The sequence below is a fragment of the Somniosus microcephalus genome, chromosome 1 (assembly GCF_052327205.1).
Source record: "Somniosus microcephalus isolate GS21.2 chromosome 1, FLI_Smic_1.0, whole genome shotgun sequence".
Lineage (NCBI taxonomy): Eukaryota > Metazoa > Chordata > Chondrichthyes > Squaliformes > Somniosidae > Somniosus > Somniosus microcephalus.
Window position 1 is genome coordinate 191,250,441 of NC_140987.1, and position 15,163 is coordinate 191,265,603.

Here is a 15,163-nt window from a genome sequence, read left to right on the forward strand (position 1 = left end):
GTTCTAAAGGAACTGCATGAATGTCATCTGGGGGGAGTCAAGATGAAAAGCCTTGCTAGGGCTTATGTGTGGTGGCCGGGTATCGACCAACAGATAGAGGAGCTGACGAAAAGCTGCTCAGGGTGCCAAAAAGTGCAAAATGCACCTCCGATTGCACCGCTGCATCCATGGGAATGGCCTTCAACCCCATGGCAACGTGTACATATTGACTTTGCTGGTCCATTCATGGACTCCATGTTTTTAATTGCGGTGGACGCACATTCTAAATGGCCAGAAGTGATTAAGATGACTACCACTACTTCGGATAAGACGATCGCGGTGCTAAGAACGATATTTGCAAGAAATGGATTGCCAGAACAAATATGTTCAGACAACGGACCGCAGTTCGTGTCAGAAGAATTCCAGAAATTCATGAAGAATGGGGTGAAACATTATACCTCTGCCCCATATCATCCGGCTACAAACGGGTTGGCCGAGAGATTTGTACAAATGTTCAAAAAAGCAATAAAGGCCATGAGCGAAGATCAGATTCCACTACAACACAAGGTGGACAAATTCCTACTGGCATATCGAAACGCCACTCATGCAGTGACAAACCAAAGTCCTGCCATGATGTTCTATAACAGGAGGTTGCGGTCCAGGTTGGACTTGTTAAAACCAAATGTGCGGAGGGAAGTTAAAAACAAACAGTTCCAGCATATAAATAACAAGACCACTCGGAGTTTCGAAATAGGACAACCAGTGTTAGCCCGGGACTATAAAAACGAGAAATGGCAATCTGGAACAATTCGGGCCAGACAAGGACCCCTGATGTACACGGTAAATATTGGTGAAAATGTAATACGGCGTCATGCTGACCAACTGGTAGAATCGAGAACAAGGGTCGAACCTATGGTTACGGCAGAGACAACCGTGGAAGAAGTTAGTGAACCTGAAGCATCTACCTCAGAAGTGAATGTACCTGATGATGATGTCCAATCCATAAGAGACCAACTAGATGAGTCACCCCAGCAACGAGAATCAGAGACCCCTGAAAGGCGTTATCCAACTCGAATCAGGAGGCCTCCTCAGACTGAATCTTTGAACTGTTTTGCATGAAGTTGTATATATATATATGTTATTATGTTAAATGGGGATATAACTGTTAAGCTAAAAAGGGAGGATTGTGGTGTATGTAACCTGTTCCACCTTAAGAGAACTACCTTAAGAGATGTACTACTTTCTCTTGGCTGCTGTATACTGTAATACCGGTGGTGACCACACCGGTATATAAGTGTTGTGTAGGGATTTGCTGGGCAGTTCAGCCCTGACCTCCGAATAGTAAAGACCTGTTAAAAGTTATTCTTGTGGTCTGTGTCCAGTGATTTATAATAAGCATAACTGGGACACACAGACTTAACACCCGGCAGCAGATTGAGAGAGGGACACAGAGACAGGGCCCAAAAGCCTGGGACTCGATTTAAAATGTTGCCTGGCAGCAGATTCACAGAGGGACACAGAGAGGCCCCAAAGCCTGGGACTCGATTTAAACCGCCCGGCCCAAAACAGCCCTGGCAAAGCCGGGCTCCCCCAGCTATTACTATATAAATGCATTTAAGGAGAAGCTGGATAAGTACATGAGGGAGAAAGGTATAGAAGGATATGTTGATGGGATGAGATGAAGTAAGGAGGAGGCTTGTGTGAAGCATAAGCACTGGCATTGGCCTGTTGGGCCGAATGGCCTGTTTCTGTGCTGTAAATTCTAGTTAATATATTGTCTACAGTCCTGCTTTCATAACTTTTTCAAGTACATTCAAAAGTCTGTTTTGTTAAAATAGTGTTGATTCTGTGTCTTTTTTTTAAAAAAGGTATAAATCCAAGTAACTGCTGTGAATTCCACTCTGTCAACATCAGGGAGATGTTACAAGTGACTTTTAAAATCAACAAGAGTGACACAGGTTCCAAACCCGTTTATATATAAAAAAATACAGTGCTACTTATTAAGTGAGATGTTTCAAAACAGATTGCACTTTTAGACCAGAGTGAGTGACACTTGGTGAGTCTGTGAAGGTCACAGACATTTTAATACAGGTTGAACGTCCCAAATCCGGAGTTCCGGACTCCGGGACGATTGATGGCAGGGATCTGGAATCCGTAAAATGTTCTGGACACCCTGAGTGAGGCTTACCAAAAACCCGAAATCGCGCAACCTGGGCCCAGGCATTTCCGGACTCGGCACGTGTTTCTGATGTCCGAAGTCTGGAAATATCACAACCTGAGCTCGGGTGTTTCTGGACTTCGGACATCAGAAACACGTTCCGAAGTCCAGAAACACCCAAAAACCGGCTCGGCATCGGCCCCGAGTTTGCCGGATTCGGGACGCTCAACCTGTATTTATCGATCAATTTTACATTCGCTTGCCTTTTGATATTCAGGATCACGAGGTGTTTAATTCTGAGATTCCTTTGACTGTAGATCATTGGCAATAAGTGATGTAACTCTAGAGGTGAGTTTTTGCCATATGAGTCTGGGTGGGATTCTCTTCTCTGCCCGTTTCCCCAAAGGAGTTCTGTAATTTTCCCCTTTACAGGGTTGTTCCATTTCATCAGTCAAATAATGAAGCAGACATGCCAAAGTGCAGGAAACCAGAGTTCACCTTGAAACAATCTTTGCTTTCTAACAGTAGTGATAATGGGATTTTACAGTGGGCCTGTAATATCATCTTTGTAATGTTATTAAACCCAATGGGCCAAATCTTCCTGGAAAGATAACGGCAAGTTCACAACGCACACTGTTATTAATGCGCAAATCAGCCACCAGGTTTTGGGAGGATGAAATACGCCCTGAGTTGCGAATCTCCAGAACTCGCTGGTCGATTTACTCTGCTCCACCATTTGCTTTGCACAAATGGCATCTCCCCCTTAATCTCCCCATTATTTTTAAGAACATGCTGGATTTGCACATTAATTGAATTTTTTCTTTCTACCTCTTTTTCCTCTCAATCAAATCTTTCTTTCCCACTCTTTATTTCTCTTTCTGTAACTGATTTGACTCTAATTCATCCTCCTTAACATTCGTTCCTCTGATTCTTTCTCCATCATTAAATCTCATAGGTTAAGGAGATACACTGTTCACTGAGGTACCAGTTGCCAACGCCACACCATTATCAGCTTGCACTTCCAGCAAATTATGGTGCAAATTAGAGTGCAGGAAAAAGTCTGCTGCGCATGCTGCGAGTTGCCCCGCTGCAGCAAGATTTGGCTCATTATGTATTTTTTCCTTAGTCTGTTTAAAACTATGTATTCATAGGGTAGTCAGCTGCCCTAATTCCCATTAAAACATTGGGAAGTATACTCAAATGATCGTATCAGTTTCAAATGCATAATGTTGTGAAAGATTTTAGTTTTATTGTTTTTTTTTTCAGATTTACTATCCAGAATAGACTTGGAAGAACTTATGAAGAAAGATGAACCACCTCTTAAATTTCCTCAAACACTTGCTGAGTTTGAATATTCTTTTAATGAAAGTAAGTATCAGAAAGTGTGTGTTTCCAGATAATAAATGTGATTTAAAATTAATTTTAGTACTTTTCTATTTTGTAAGTAATTTTTAAAAATTGGTTCCTATGCCATAAGCCATTATTTGGCAGAAAGGGAAAGCATGTAATATTTTTGCAGGCATCTGTTAAAATAGTTCTTGATTCAAGAGTTAGCAGATTTTCTCTTTGACTGGGAGAGCACTGTGCTGCTGTATATTTGGTTCCTGGGTGTCGGCGGGAGGCGCGAGCGGGAAGCTTAAAAAGGCTTCAGAGACCCAGGTAAGGCCTCAGACCGCGGGTGTCGGCGGGCGGCGCGAGCGGGAAGCTTAAAAAGGCTTCAGAGACCCAGGTAAGGCCTCAGACCGCGGATGTCGGCGGGAGGCGCGAGCGGGAAGCTTAAAAAGGCTTCAGAGACCCAGGTAAGGTGTACCAATCTCCAGTCTCCGAAGTCAGAGGGAAGGAGAGAGGTAAAAAGTAATCCAAGTGTGACGTCACCAGAAAGCGGGCAAGTGATTGGTTGGTAAGCATTTCTCTCTTAAGCTTAAACTCTGTGGTTTATAGTTTCTAAGGTGCGATATTCATCATCTAGAATCGGGGCAGAGGGTATTTAAAAATAATAAATGTAATTAATTACATAGAATGGGAGATCAGGTGATGTGTTGCTGCTGCAATATGTGGGAGCTGGTGGACACCATTGATGCTCACAGTGATCACATTTGCAGTAAGTGTTGGCTGCTCGAGGAATTCCGACTCCGTGTTGAAGAGCTGGAGTCCGAGCTTCAATCACTGAGACACATCAGGGAGGGGGAAGAGTTACCTGGACTCTGTGTATCAGGAGGTAGTCACACCAATTAGATTAATTAATTCAGATGTAGTCCGTGGCCAGGGTCAGGATGGTGTGACTAGAAGTGAGGCAGGTACGGGGATCCAGGAGGTAGTGTTGGAGGAGCCGCAGCCCTTGCTCTTGTCCAACAGGTTTGAGGCTCTTACTCCCTGTGAGGATGGGAACAGGGACTGCGGGGAGGATGAGCAACCTGGCCACAGCACCGTGGAGCGGGGGTCCATTCAAGTGGGGGGAGTTAAAAGAAATGTTGTAGTGGTAGGGGATAGTATCGTTAGGGGGATAGATAGAGTTCTTTGCAGCCGAGAGCGAGAGTCCCGAAGGCTGTGTTGCCTGCCCGGTGCCAGGGTTAAAGACATCTCCTCTGGGCTGGAGAGAAACTTGGAGGGGGAGGATCCAGTTGTCGTGGTCCATGTTGGTACCAACGACATAGGACAAGGGAGGAGGTTCTGCTGAGGGAGTTTGAGCAGCTAGGGGTCAAATTAAAAAGCAGAACCACAAGGGTAATAATCTCTGGATTACTACCTGAGCCCTGTGCAAATTTGGCTAGGGTAAATAAAATTAGAGAGTTAAATGCGTGGCTCAAAGACTGGTGTGGGAGAAATGGGTTTTGCTTCCTGGGACCCTGGCATCAGTCCTGGGACACTGGCATCAGTACTGGGACAGGCGAGAGCTGTTCCGTTGGGATGGACTTCACTTGGTCAGTGCTGGGACTAGAATCCTGGCGAATCGAATAACTAGGGCTGTAGAGAGGGCTTTAAACTAATTAGTGGGGGGGAGGTTTTAAGAGAGCGAAAAATAAAAATGACAGCGGAGAAGGCAATAGAGCAAGGTAGCAGTGGGGGAATTAAAAACCAGAGCGTGTCAGGAAGGGACAGAATGTATAATGGTAAAGTAGTAAAAGGGGTAAAAGCAGGAATAAATTTTCAGAAAACATATTTGAAAGTTCTTTATCTGAATGCATGCAGCATTCGTAACAAAATTGACGAGTTGACGGTGCAAATAACTACACATGGGTATGATCTGGTGGCCATTACGGAAATATGGCTGCAAGATAATCATGAATGGGAACTAAACAAGGGTATTTGACAAGTAGGAAGGACAGACAGGAAGGAAAGGGAGGTGGGGTTGCTATGTTAATCAAGGATGGAATCACTGCAATAGTCAGAAATGATATTGGGTCAAAGGATCAGGATAGTGAAACAGTTTGGGTGGAGATAAGGAATAATAAGGGGAAAAAGTCACTAGTGGGCGTAGTCTATAGGCCTCCTAACAGTTGCAACTCTGTTGGTTGGTGTATAAATCAGGAAATAGTTGGGGCTTGTAATAAGGGAACAGCTATAATCATGGGGGATTTTAACTTTCATATTGACTGGACTAATCAAATTGGGCATGGCAGCATTGAGGAAGAGTTCATAGAGTGTATTAGGGACAGGTTCCTTGAGCAGTATGTAACTGAACCAACCAGGGGGCAGGCAATCTTAGATCTGGTCCTGTGTAATGAGACAGGATTAATAAAAAATGTCCTAGTAAAGGATCCCCTTGGAATGAGTGACCATAATATGGTTGAATTCCAAATTCAGTTTGAGGGTGAGAGAGTTGGATCTCAAACCAGCGTACTAAGCTTAAATAAAGGAGACTGAAGGTATGAGAGTAGAATTGACAAAAGTGGACTGGGAAAACAGATTAAAGTGTAAGACGGTACAAGAGCAGTGGTCTACATTCAAGGAGATATTTCACATCTTTCAAAATAAATATATTCCACTGAGGAAAAAGGGGAGTAAAAGAAAAGGCAGCCATCCGTGGCTTAGTAAAGTAATAAAGGATAGTATTCGACTGAAAACAAGGGCATATAAATTAGCCAAATCTAGTGGGAGGATAGAAGATTGGGAAGCATTTAAAAGCCAGCAAACAATAACTAAAAGATTAATTAAGAAAGGGAAGATAGATTATGAAAGTAAACTAGCAAAAAATATAAAAACAGATAGCAAGAGTTTCTACAGCTATATAAAAAGAAAAAGGGTGGCTAAAGTGAATGTTGGTCCCTTCGAGGATGGGACTGGGAAACTAGTGGTGGGGAACATGGAGATGGCAAAGACGCTGAACAAATATTTTGTATTAGTCTTTACAGTAGAGGACACTAAAAATATCCCAACACTGGACAAACAGGGGGCAATGGGGGGGGGGGGGGGGGGAGGAGCTAAACACGATTAAAATCACTAAGGAAATGTTACTCAGTAAGATAATGGGACTTAAGGCGGATAAATCCCCCGGACCTGATGGCCTACATCCTCGGGTCTTGAGAGAAGTGGGGGTAGGGATTGTGGATGCATTGGTGATCATTTTCCAGAACTCCCTGGACTCAGGAAAGGTCCCGGCAGATTGGAAAAATGCTAATGTAACACCCTTATTTAAAAAGGGAAGTAGACAAAAAGCTGGAAACTATAGACCAGTTAGCCTAACCTCTGTGGTTGGCAAAATGTTGGAGTCCATTATTAAGGATACAGTAACAGAGCATTTGGATAAACGTAATTTAATAGGACAGAGTCAGCATGGTTTTCGAAGGGGAAGTCATGTTTGACAAATTTGCTCGAATTCTTTGAGGATGTAACATACAGGGTGGATAAAGGGGAACCAGTGGATGTAGTGTATTTGGACTTCCAAAAGGCATTTGACAAGGTGCCACACAAAAGATTACTGATCAAGATAAAAAATCACGGGATTGGGGGTAATATACTGGCATGGGTGGAAGATTGGCTATCTAACAGAAAACAAAGAGTTGGGATAAATGGTTCGTTCTCGGGCTGGCAATCAGTAACTAGTGGTGTTCCGCAGGGGTCAGTGCTGGGACCCCAACTCTTTACAATCTATATTAACGATTTGGAGGAAGGGACCGAGTGCAACATATCCAAGTTTGCCAACGATAGAAAGATGGGAGGGAAAGCAGTGAGTGAGGAGGACATAGACAGGCTAAGTGAGTGGGCAGAGATTTGGCAGATGCAATATAATGTTGGAAAGTGTGAGGTTATGCACTTTGGCAGAAAAAATCAAAGAGCAAGTTATTATCTAAATGGAGAGAAACTGCAAAGTGCTACAGTACAAAGGGATCTGGGGGTCCTGGTGCATGAAACACAGAAGGTTAGTGTTAGATCCGTGATTCTGAGGGGTATGCTGTTTTTCAATAACCACACGGATGCAGTAACTTAACAATAAACAGGTATTTACTGGAGGAGGGTAGTCTCAAGACTGGGGGTACAGAGGCATGCGCAAAGCTTATATACAGGTGTGGTCACTGCCGGTACTACAGTATACAGGAGCTGTAAAAGTAGTTCTGTCTTAAAGGCACATACACTACAGTTAGTATGCAGGTGATCAGGAAGGCCAATGGAATCTTGGCTTTTATTGCAAGGGGGATGGAGTATAAAAACAGGGAAGTCTTGCTGCAGTTATACAAGGTGTTGGTGAGGCCACACCTGGAATACTGCGTGCAGTTTTGGTTTCCATATTTAAGAGAAGATATACTTGCTCTCGAGGCGGTTCAGAGAAGGTTCACGTGGTTGATTCCAGAGATGAGGGGGTTGACGTATGAGGAAAGGTTGAGTAGATTGGGACTCTACTCATTGGAGTTCAGAAGAATGAGAGGCGATCTTATCGAAACATATAAGATTGTGAGGGGGCTTGATCGGGTGGATGCGGTGAGGATGCTTCCACTGATGGGTGAGATTAGAACTAGCGGGCATAATCTTAGAATAAGGGGCTGCCCTTTCAAAACTGAGATGAGGAGAAACTTCTTCACTCAGAGGGTAGTAAATCTATGGAATTTGCTGCCCCAGAGAGCTGTGGAAGCTACATCATTAAATAAATTTAAAATGGAGATAGACATTTTCCTAGCAGATAAGGGAATTAGGGGTTACGGGGAGAGGGCAGGGAAGTGGACCTGAGTCTAGATTCAGATCAGCCATGATCCTATTGAATGGCGGAGCAGGCCCGAGGGGCCGTATGGCCTACTCCTGCTCCTATTTCTTATGTTCTTATGTTCCTGCAGCTGGATGAAATACGAAGTTACTGATCGTAGTTTTGAAAGAAGGCTTGAAGAATTTGGGCTTTTTTCACTGAAACTGTGGTTAAGGGGAAATATTAAGGAGGTTAAGATTATGAAAGGCGTTGAGAGGGTAAATAGTGAAAGATTGGTTGGCAATTTGGATAAGGTAACCAGACTAGGGATTATCACTAGAAGAAGGGGGAATTTAAAATGTGTTCGGAGGGTTATTAGAACATGAAAGCTTCACTACAAGTGGTTATTGAGGCAGAGATTATGCCATCATTTAAAAGGGAATTGGATAAAAATATAAAATGGAAGAATAGAATATGATACGGGGAAAGGGGCAGAGAAATGGGATTTGAGTAGATAGTACAGTTAGTACTAGCAGATGGGTCAAATGGCAGCCTCCTGTGCTGTAATTTTTATTGTGTCCTATCCTCTTCCAAGTTAAGTGAATGAAGATGGCCATCTTAGTCATTTGTATGCATATTTCAGAAGTATAGTGCTCTTTGTGTTCCTCTCTGCCTTAGGCACGAATATTAAAGGACAAAACAGCCCATGGAATTGCCAAAATAGATTTTTTTTCATAGTTTATCCCAAGACTTTGAAGTCCCTTGTGCTGCTAGAACTAAGACAGTTGTACCTACTGTCTAATTGTGTATAGTAACTGGTCCCATAAGTAATTTGGAAGCTATTTTTGCCAAAGCTTTCAGGTGACTTCCTCTCATCAAATTTATGGCTTTTAAAAATCTGTGGGCTGCAAGCTTGAATGCACACTGTAAGCAACTGGCTTTGCTGTCCATTGCAGAGCTGCTCTGACTATCTATAACCACGACCATTGTTCCTTCTCCGTGGCTGAAGTCTACATGCTACTCCAAGATCATCCTGGTGAGCAAAAATTATTTCTTCACAAACTGCTATCTCTAACCTCCTTCCATTACACCCTCCATCTTGACCTCAGACACTTAATTTGAAGAGCTTTATGTCAGAACTGAGGCCTTCTGCATTATTCCCATTGCCTTTGCCTCCTCTGATCCTTTCCCTCCTCTCCATTCCATGTGTACCCAGTTGCTTCCCTGCCTGAGCTCCGGTTTTGTCTCTTTCTACCCCCCACCCCCCCCCCCCCCCCCCACCATACAATTATTCCTATAACCCTTCTCAAACTCGTTGAAACTGACTACCTGGTCCTTCATTTCAGTCCTGTCCACTGACTTCCCCCCTCCTATCTGACATCATAAACTTGACCCAATAGTCAAGCATTCACCTTTCTCTTTACCCTACCTCCATCCTTCCCTTTTTTTCCCCAAATGTCTTGGAATGTGTTTTTTCAACTATGTTGTTGCCTACCCTTAAGCTCTCTTTTGAGACCCTGTAATCTGGCTTCCATCCTGGTCACAACTGAAGCAGCTTTGGTCAAAGTCACAGAACATCCTCTGTGACTGCATCTCTTCCTTCCATCGATCATTTTCACCTTGCTGCTTTTAATGCCATCAACTGCTCTGCCTCCTCTCCTCCTTGCTCCAGTTTAATGTTTGGGAAATGGATACAATCCTCTCTTGGTTGCTGCCTGGACTCCCATTAACTTTCCTGGTATTCCCCCACCCCCCTCTCATTTCCTCTCCACTACTGCTCAAGACCTTCTGCACCTAATAGTAGGTACATTTTAGCTCAATCTACAAGTCGAGGTACAAGTTAAAGCTATCTGTTCAGAGCATATTGCTCACTCCCCTGACCCTGCTTGTTCTATGTTTTTACCTAAGCCCTTTTTAATCTCTGGGAGTCTGCTCACATTTGATTTGCTGGACTCCTCTGCCAATAGTACTATGCTGCAATGCTGGATTACCAGCTGCATTCACTCAATTGTTTCAAGTTTAAGGTAACCTGTTCTAGCCTACAGTCCCCATCTCCCAACTGCTACTGTTACCTACTGGGTTTCAGGACTGCACTCCAGTGCATTGCTGGCTTCTCAACTTTACTGCTGTATTCGATTCAGGACATACATTGTTTTTATCTGCTGGCTACTTGGCTTTACTGTGACCTCCTACCTTAGCTACTGCTTTCTACTGAGTCCAGATTCTCGTTGGACTGCCTCTATTCCACTTCCGACTTGCTTCTGTGGCCGAAGTTTTCTATTCTGTTGGAACTTTTCACTCTATACTGAACTAGCTGTGATCCATTCCTGCTCTAGATTCTGCTCCCATGCTGCTGAATGATCTCTGCTTTGCTACTATCTGCTTGCTTTCACTGTTGTTACTTTGCCAGTTGAACAGTCCCTGGATCAATTCCCTTTCCATAACTGTCTCTGACTTCTGCTCTGCTCCACTTGTCTTTCAAAATTTATCCATCACCCTTTGCTGAATTGGGTTGCACTGTCTCTTCAAGCTTCTGCTGCTGCTCCCAATCTTGTGTGCTCCTCACCTCCTTAAAGTTGTTCCTTGGACTAGCTCCCTTGTCTGAACTTGTCCTGTGGATTTACCTTTTATCCTCCCTTAGCTATCTGGACTTCATTGCTCTTGGTCATCTGGTTTCAATCCCACTGCTCCTCTGCTGGTATACTGGATATGCTGATGCATACTGCTAACACCTGCAGCCTCTCTGTATCTCTGCTGGACCCTTGCATCATCCTCTGCTGCCTCATGGTCGACTCTCCACTCCTTGACTCTTTGGTTTCCACTGGACGACCTCCAGCAACGTTTCTGCTGATACTCATCTTCTGGAATGCACTCCCTCTTCACAACTGTCTCCAAACCTGCGCACTGGTTTGTGCATGATTCAAGCTGACTGTCGAGAAGTTGACTTCATCCCACCATGAGGCCTCAAATATTAACTTTGGACTCTTTCATATTGTCTCCTGTCTGTTTCCTGTTTACGACCAGAACATGTCTCTTCCAATCACTGCAATGTCAGTGTAACCTGAATTCACTCTGTCAATTCGCATGCTCATTTCGGCTGCCAATCCAGAATAGAGCCCATGATGTTGATCTCCCTTTTTTCCCCTCTTTGACTCTTGGACCCTTCTCTCCTGTCTCCTCCCCTTCATGTCACCCAGTCATGCCACCTTTCTCGCCTCTCAGTTACTTTTCTTACCCCCCCACCCCCCCAATCCCTATGCGACCCCATTACTACTCTCCTGCTGACACCCAGGCTGGCATTCCCCTTGGATAATCCCACAGTTAACCTCTGTGCCTCCCTTGGAATTCTCTGAACAGTGCCTCCTTAACAACAGCAACTCCAACTGCCCCATCCTGCTGCTTTTTCCAACCTGGGGTAACCTCGCCACCCTCTTTGCTGTCCTGTTCACCCCAACCACCAGTGCTTCCTTTGACTCTGCCAGAGGATAAAAAGTCACCGTCCCTCTGTATTTACCTCTAGAATGTCCGTTAACTCGCAAACAAGGCCTTTGCATCCATGACCCCATAGAATTACATAGATTTTACAGCACAGAAACAGGCCATTCGGCCTAACTGCCAAGGATTGGACAGTTGTGGCCAAACATTGGTTCGGACTAAACTGGAGTATTGTGTCCAATTCTGGACACCGCACTTTAGAAAGGATGTGAAGGCTTTAGAGAGGGTGCAGAAAAGATTTACAAGAATGGTTCCAGGGATGAGGGACTTTAGTTACGTGGATAGACTAGAGAGGCTGGGGTTGTTCTCCTTAGAGCAGAGAAGATTGAGAGGAGATTTGATAGAGGTGTTCAAAATCATGCTGGGTCTAGATAGAGAGAAACTGTTCCCATTGGCGGAAGGGTCAAGAACCAGAGGACACAGATTTAAGGTGATTGGCAGAAGATCCAAAGGTGACATGAGGAAAAACTTGTTTACGCACCGAGTGGTTATGATCTGGAATGCACTGCCTGAGAGGATGGTGGAGGGAGATTCAATTGTGGCTTTCAAAAGGGAATTGGATAAGTACCTGAAGTAAAAAATTTGCTCAGCTACGAGGAAAGGATGGGGGAGTGGGATTAGCTGAAGTGCTCTTGCAGTGAGCCTGCACAGGCTCGACAGGCCGAATGGCCTCCTACAGTGCTGTCACAAAAATTCTTATAGGGCTCGACAGGGTAGATGCAGGGGGGATGTTTCCCCTGGCTGGGGCATCTAGAACCAGGGGTCACTGTCTCCGAATAAGGGGTCGGCCATTTAGGACTCGAGGAGAAATTTCTTCACTCAGAAGATGGTGAATCTTTGGAATTCTCTACCCCAGAGGGCTGTGGAGGCTCAGTCATTGAGTATATTCAAGACAGAGAGCGATAGATTTTTGAATATTAAGGGAATCAAGAGATATGGGGATAGTTCCGGAAAGTGGAGCTGAGGTAGAAGATCAGCCATGATATTGAATGGCGGAGCAGGCTCGAAGGGCCAAATGACCTACTCCTGCTCCTAGTTCTTAAGTAACGATTCTATGATTCTAACTGGTCTATGCCAGTATTATGCTCCACACGAGCCAGGATGATCGTATTGACATCCTGGCTTTGACTAAAACTTGATTTAGGGTGCTGACACCTTGTCCCCTACCAAAGCTTCCCTACTTGGTTATATTTTTCATCACTTGCCCTGCCCTAATGGCAGCCTTTTTCACCAAATCACACCTTGGTGTTTCCCTCTACTTCTTTGGCTTTGAGCACCTCGCCTTGTTCCACCATCTTGCCTCGATGAAAATGCTTGATGTTTACCAACCCCCACCTGCAGTCCCACTTCGTTTCTCTTCAAGATAGCCTCCCTGAGCCTCTACACCGAGTGACTGCCTTAGTCCAGACAAGCCCTCTCCAAGTTCTCCATTTCAATTATTCACCCATTCAGGCCTGCCTCTAGTATGACTGACCTGCTCCTGGCGGCACCTGTAAGTAATACCCTGGAGTTTCCTTGCTCCTTTTGGAATATTAAGCAGCATATTATATTTCTTCTGTTGTACGGTGGCCTTCATTTTTCATATAGCAAGATCTTTCCTGTAATCTGTTGAATGATTAATACTAAATTATATTTTGTAAACTGAGACTCAAAATAGTTAGAGGAGTGAACACTATCTTTTGCAGTCCACACCGAGAGTCCCAGTTCCTTTATAGCCTCCCATTTTGTAAAGACTAGAAAATATTATCGAAGGGCAGTAATAGCAGTCAGTTATTGTGGTCCACGTGGGAGTCAGTAACATAGGAAGGGAAAGGCCTGAAGTCCTGTAAGGGGGCTTAGGCGAGTAGGAATTAATAAAGGTAGTAGAGGAGGAAAATCAAATCAACCAGTCATAAGTAGTGAAAAGATTAAGAAGGAACAAGGTGTTTAATCCAACAAACTTGGATTAAAAAAACACACGGTGAAAAGGAAGGGGGGAAAAATTCGTTATCGACCATTTTGGGGTGCTAACATCGCCCAGGCGCAAACTTTAGCATCCAGCGCTAATTAACGTCGACGGCTGCAAAATTCAGTTTTAGTGCCCCTAGAGGGAAGTGGAGCACTAAATCAAGCGCTACACACTTCTCTTAGGGCACTAACATCGAGGAGCGGGGTGCTACTGAAGTTCAGGTGCTGTCAATTACAAGTACTCAGACAGACTAGCGCCTTCTGGGGGAAAAATTGGGTATCGCCCATTTTGGGGCACTAATATCGGCCGGGCGCGAAGTTTAGTGCCCGGTGCTAATTATCGCCTCCGACTGCAAAATTCGCTTCTATCGTCCCTGGAGGTGATTTGGGCGCTAAATCAGGCGCTACACACCTCGAGGTGCAAATGTCGGGGCGTGAGGCGCTATCCCAGGACGCTACCGAAGCTCAGGCGATGTCAGTTACCATGGAAGCCAGACAGACTGGCACCGTCCAGTTCTTAAAGGTGAGGGGCCATCTTGCTGACCAGCAACACCCTACTCATTGCAGCCTTGAATCTCGGCCTGGAGAGACCTCTAAAGCAACTGTGTTGGAAGCGCGAATGGATAGACCCGGGAAAGAGCTCGGCGCTTGGGAACCTCAAAAGTGGTGCTGAGGGCCAAAACTCCTTAGGACAGCGTTAAATCTCTCCAGATGTCTCTGTCTCAACCTGCGTGTACCAAAAATTTTGCAGACAAGAAAAGGCCCGCCTTTATATATTGCTCCCACAGCCCCTTCCCGACTTGAAAACGTTCCTCTCTACCTGTCGTTGCTAGCGGCAGGTGCTAAGGCTCAATATCCAGTCCGGGGTGCTACTGGGGCATTGCACACTTGACTGATGTCATGATCTGCGGGCGGAGGAGATCATGGCAGTAGTGTTTAGCATCGCCACCAAATGACTAGTCAATTTCGCAAGTGGCGCTAAAATCGGCGTGCTCGGGTGCTAAGTTCCTGGCGCCCCATTAGCACCCCCCCAGAGGCACTAACCAACCGAATTTTTCCCCGAATAGCGTTAAATAGGAGAAAAAAAATCAAGAATATATATCGCAATGCTCAGTTGGATTGGAAATAAACGGGGTATTAAAAGTCAGTGGAAGATATAGATTTAATAGCACTAACTGAAACTTGGCTGCAAACTGGGCAGGAGTGGAAAATAAAAATAACGATAGTGATGATTTTAGCAGGGACAGAATATGTAAGAAAGGAGGAGGGCAATATTAGTGAAGGAGGGAATACATGCTGTGGAGAGGATTGATGTACGCAGAGGTTCAGACAGAGTCAATATGGTGAGAGACCAAAAATAAAAGGGGGTTTGTTACATTAGTGGGTTGTACTATAGACCCTTAATTGTGGGAGGGAAATGGATGAAGAAATCTGTAGATAGGTCGGAGATAAGTAAGAATAATAAAATT

At 44.6% G+C, this 15,163-nt stretch overlaps 1 protein-coding gene across 9 annotated transcripts in view; it reads left to right on the forward strand.

Annotated features, from left to right (window-relative positions):
* Positions 1–15,163, forward strand: part of arb2a (ARB2 cotranscriptional regulator A) — an 846,111-nt gene that overhangs the window by 28,434 nt on the left and 802,514 nt on the right. For 8 of the 9 annotated variants that reach the window (XM_085988820.1, XM_085988880.1, XM_085988811.1 and 5 more), the window contains one exon: positions 3,404–3,505. In XM_085988820.1, the coding sequence (XP_085844946.1) occupies positions 3,404–3,505 (102 nt within the window). Of the gene's footprint in view, positions 1–3,403; positions 3,506–9,208; positions 9,289–15,163 lie in introns of those variants that run through there. The other variant, XM_085988872.1, reaches the window with a different exon arrangement.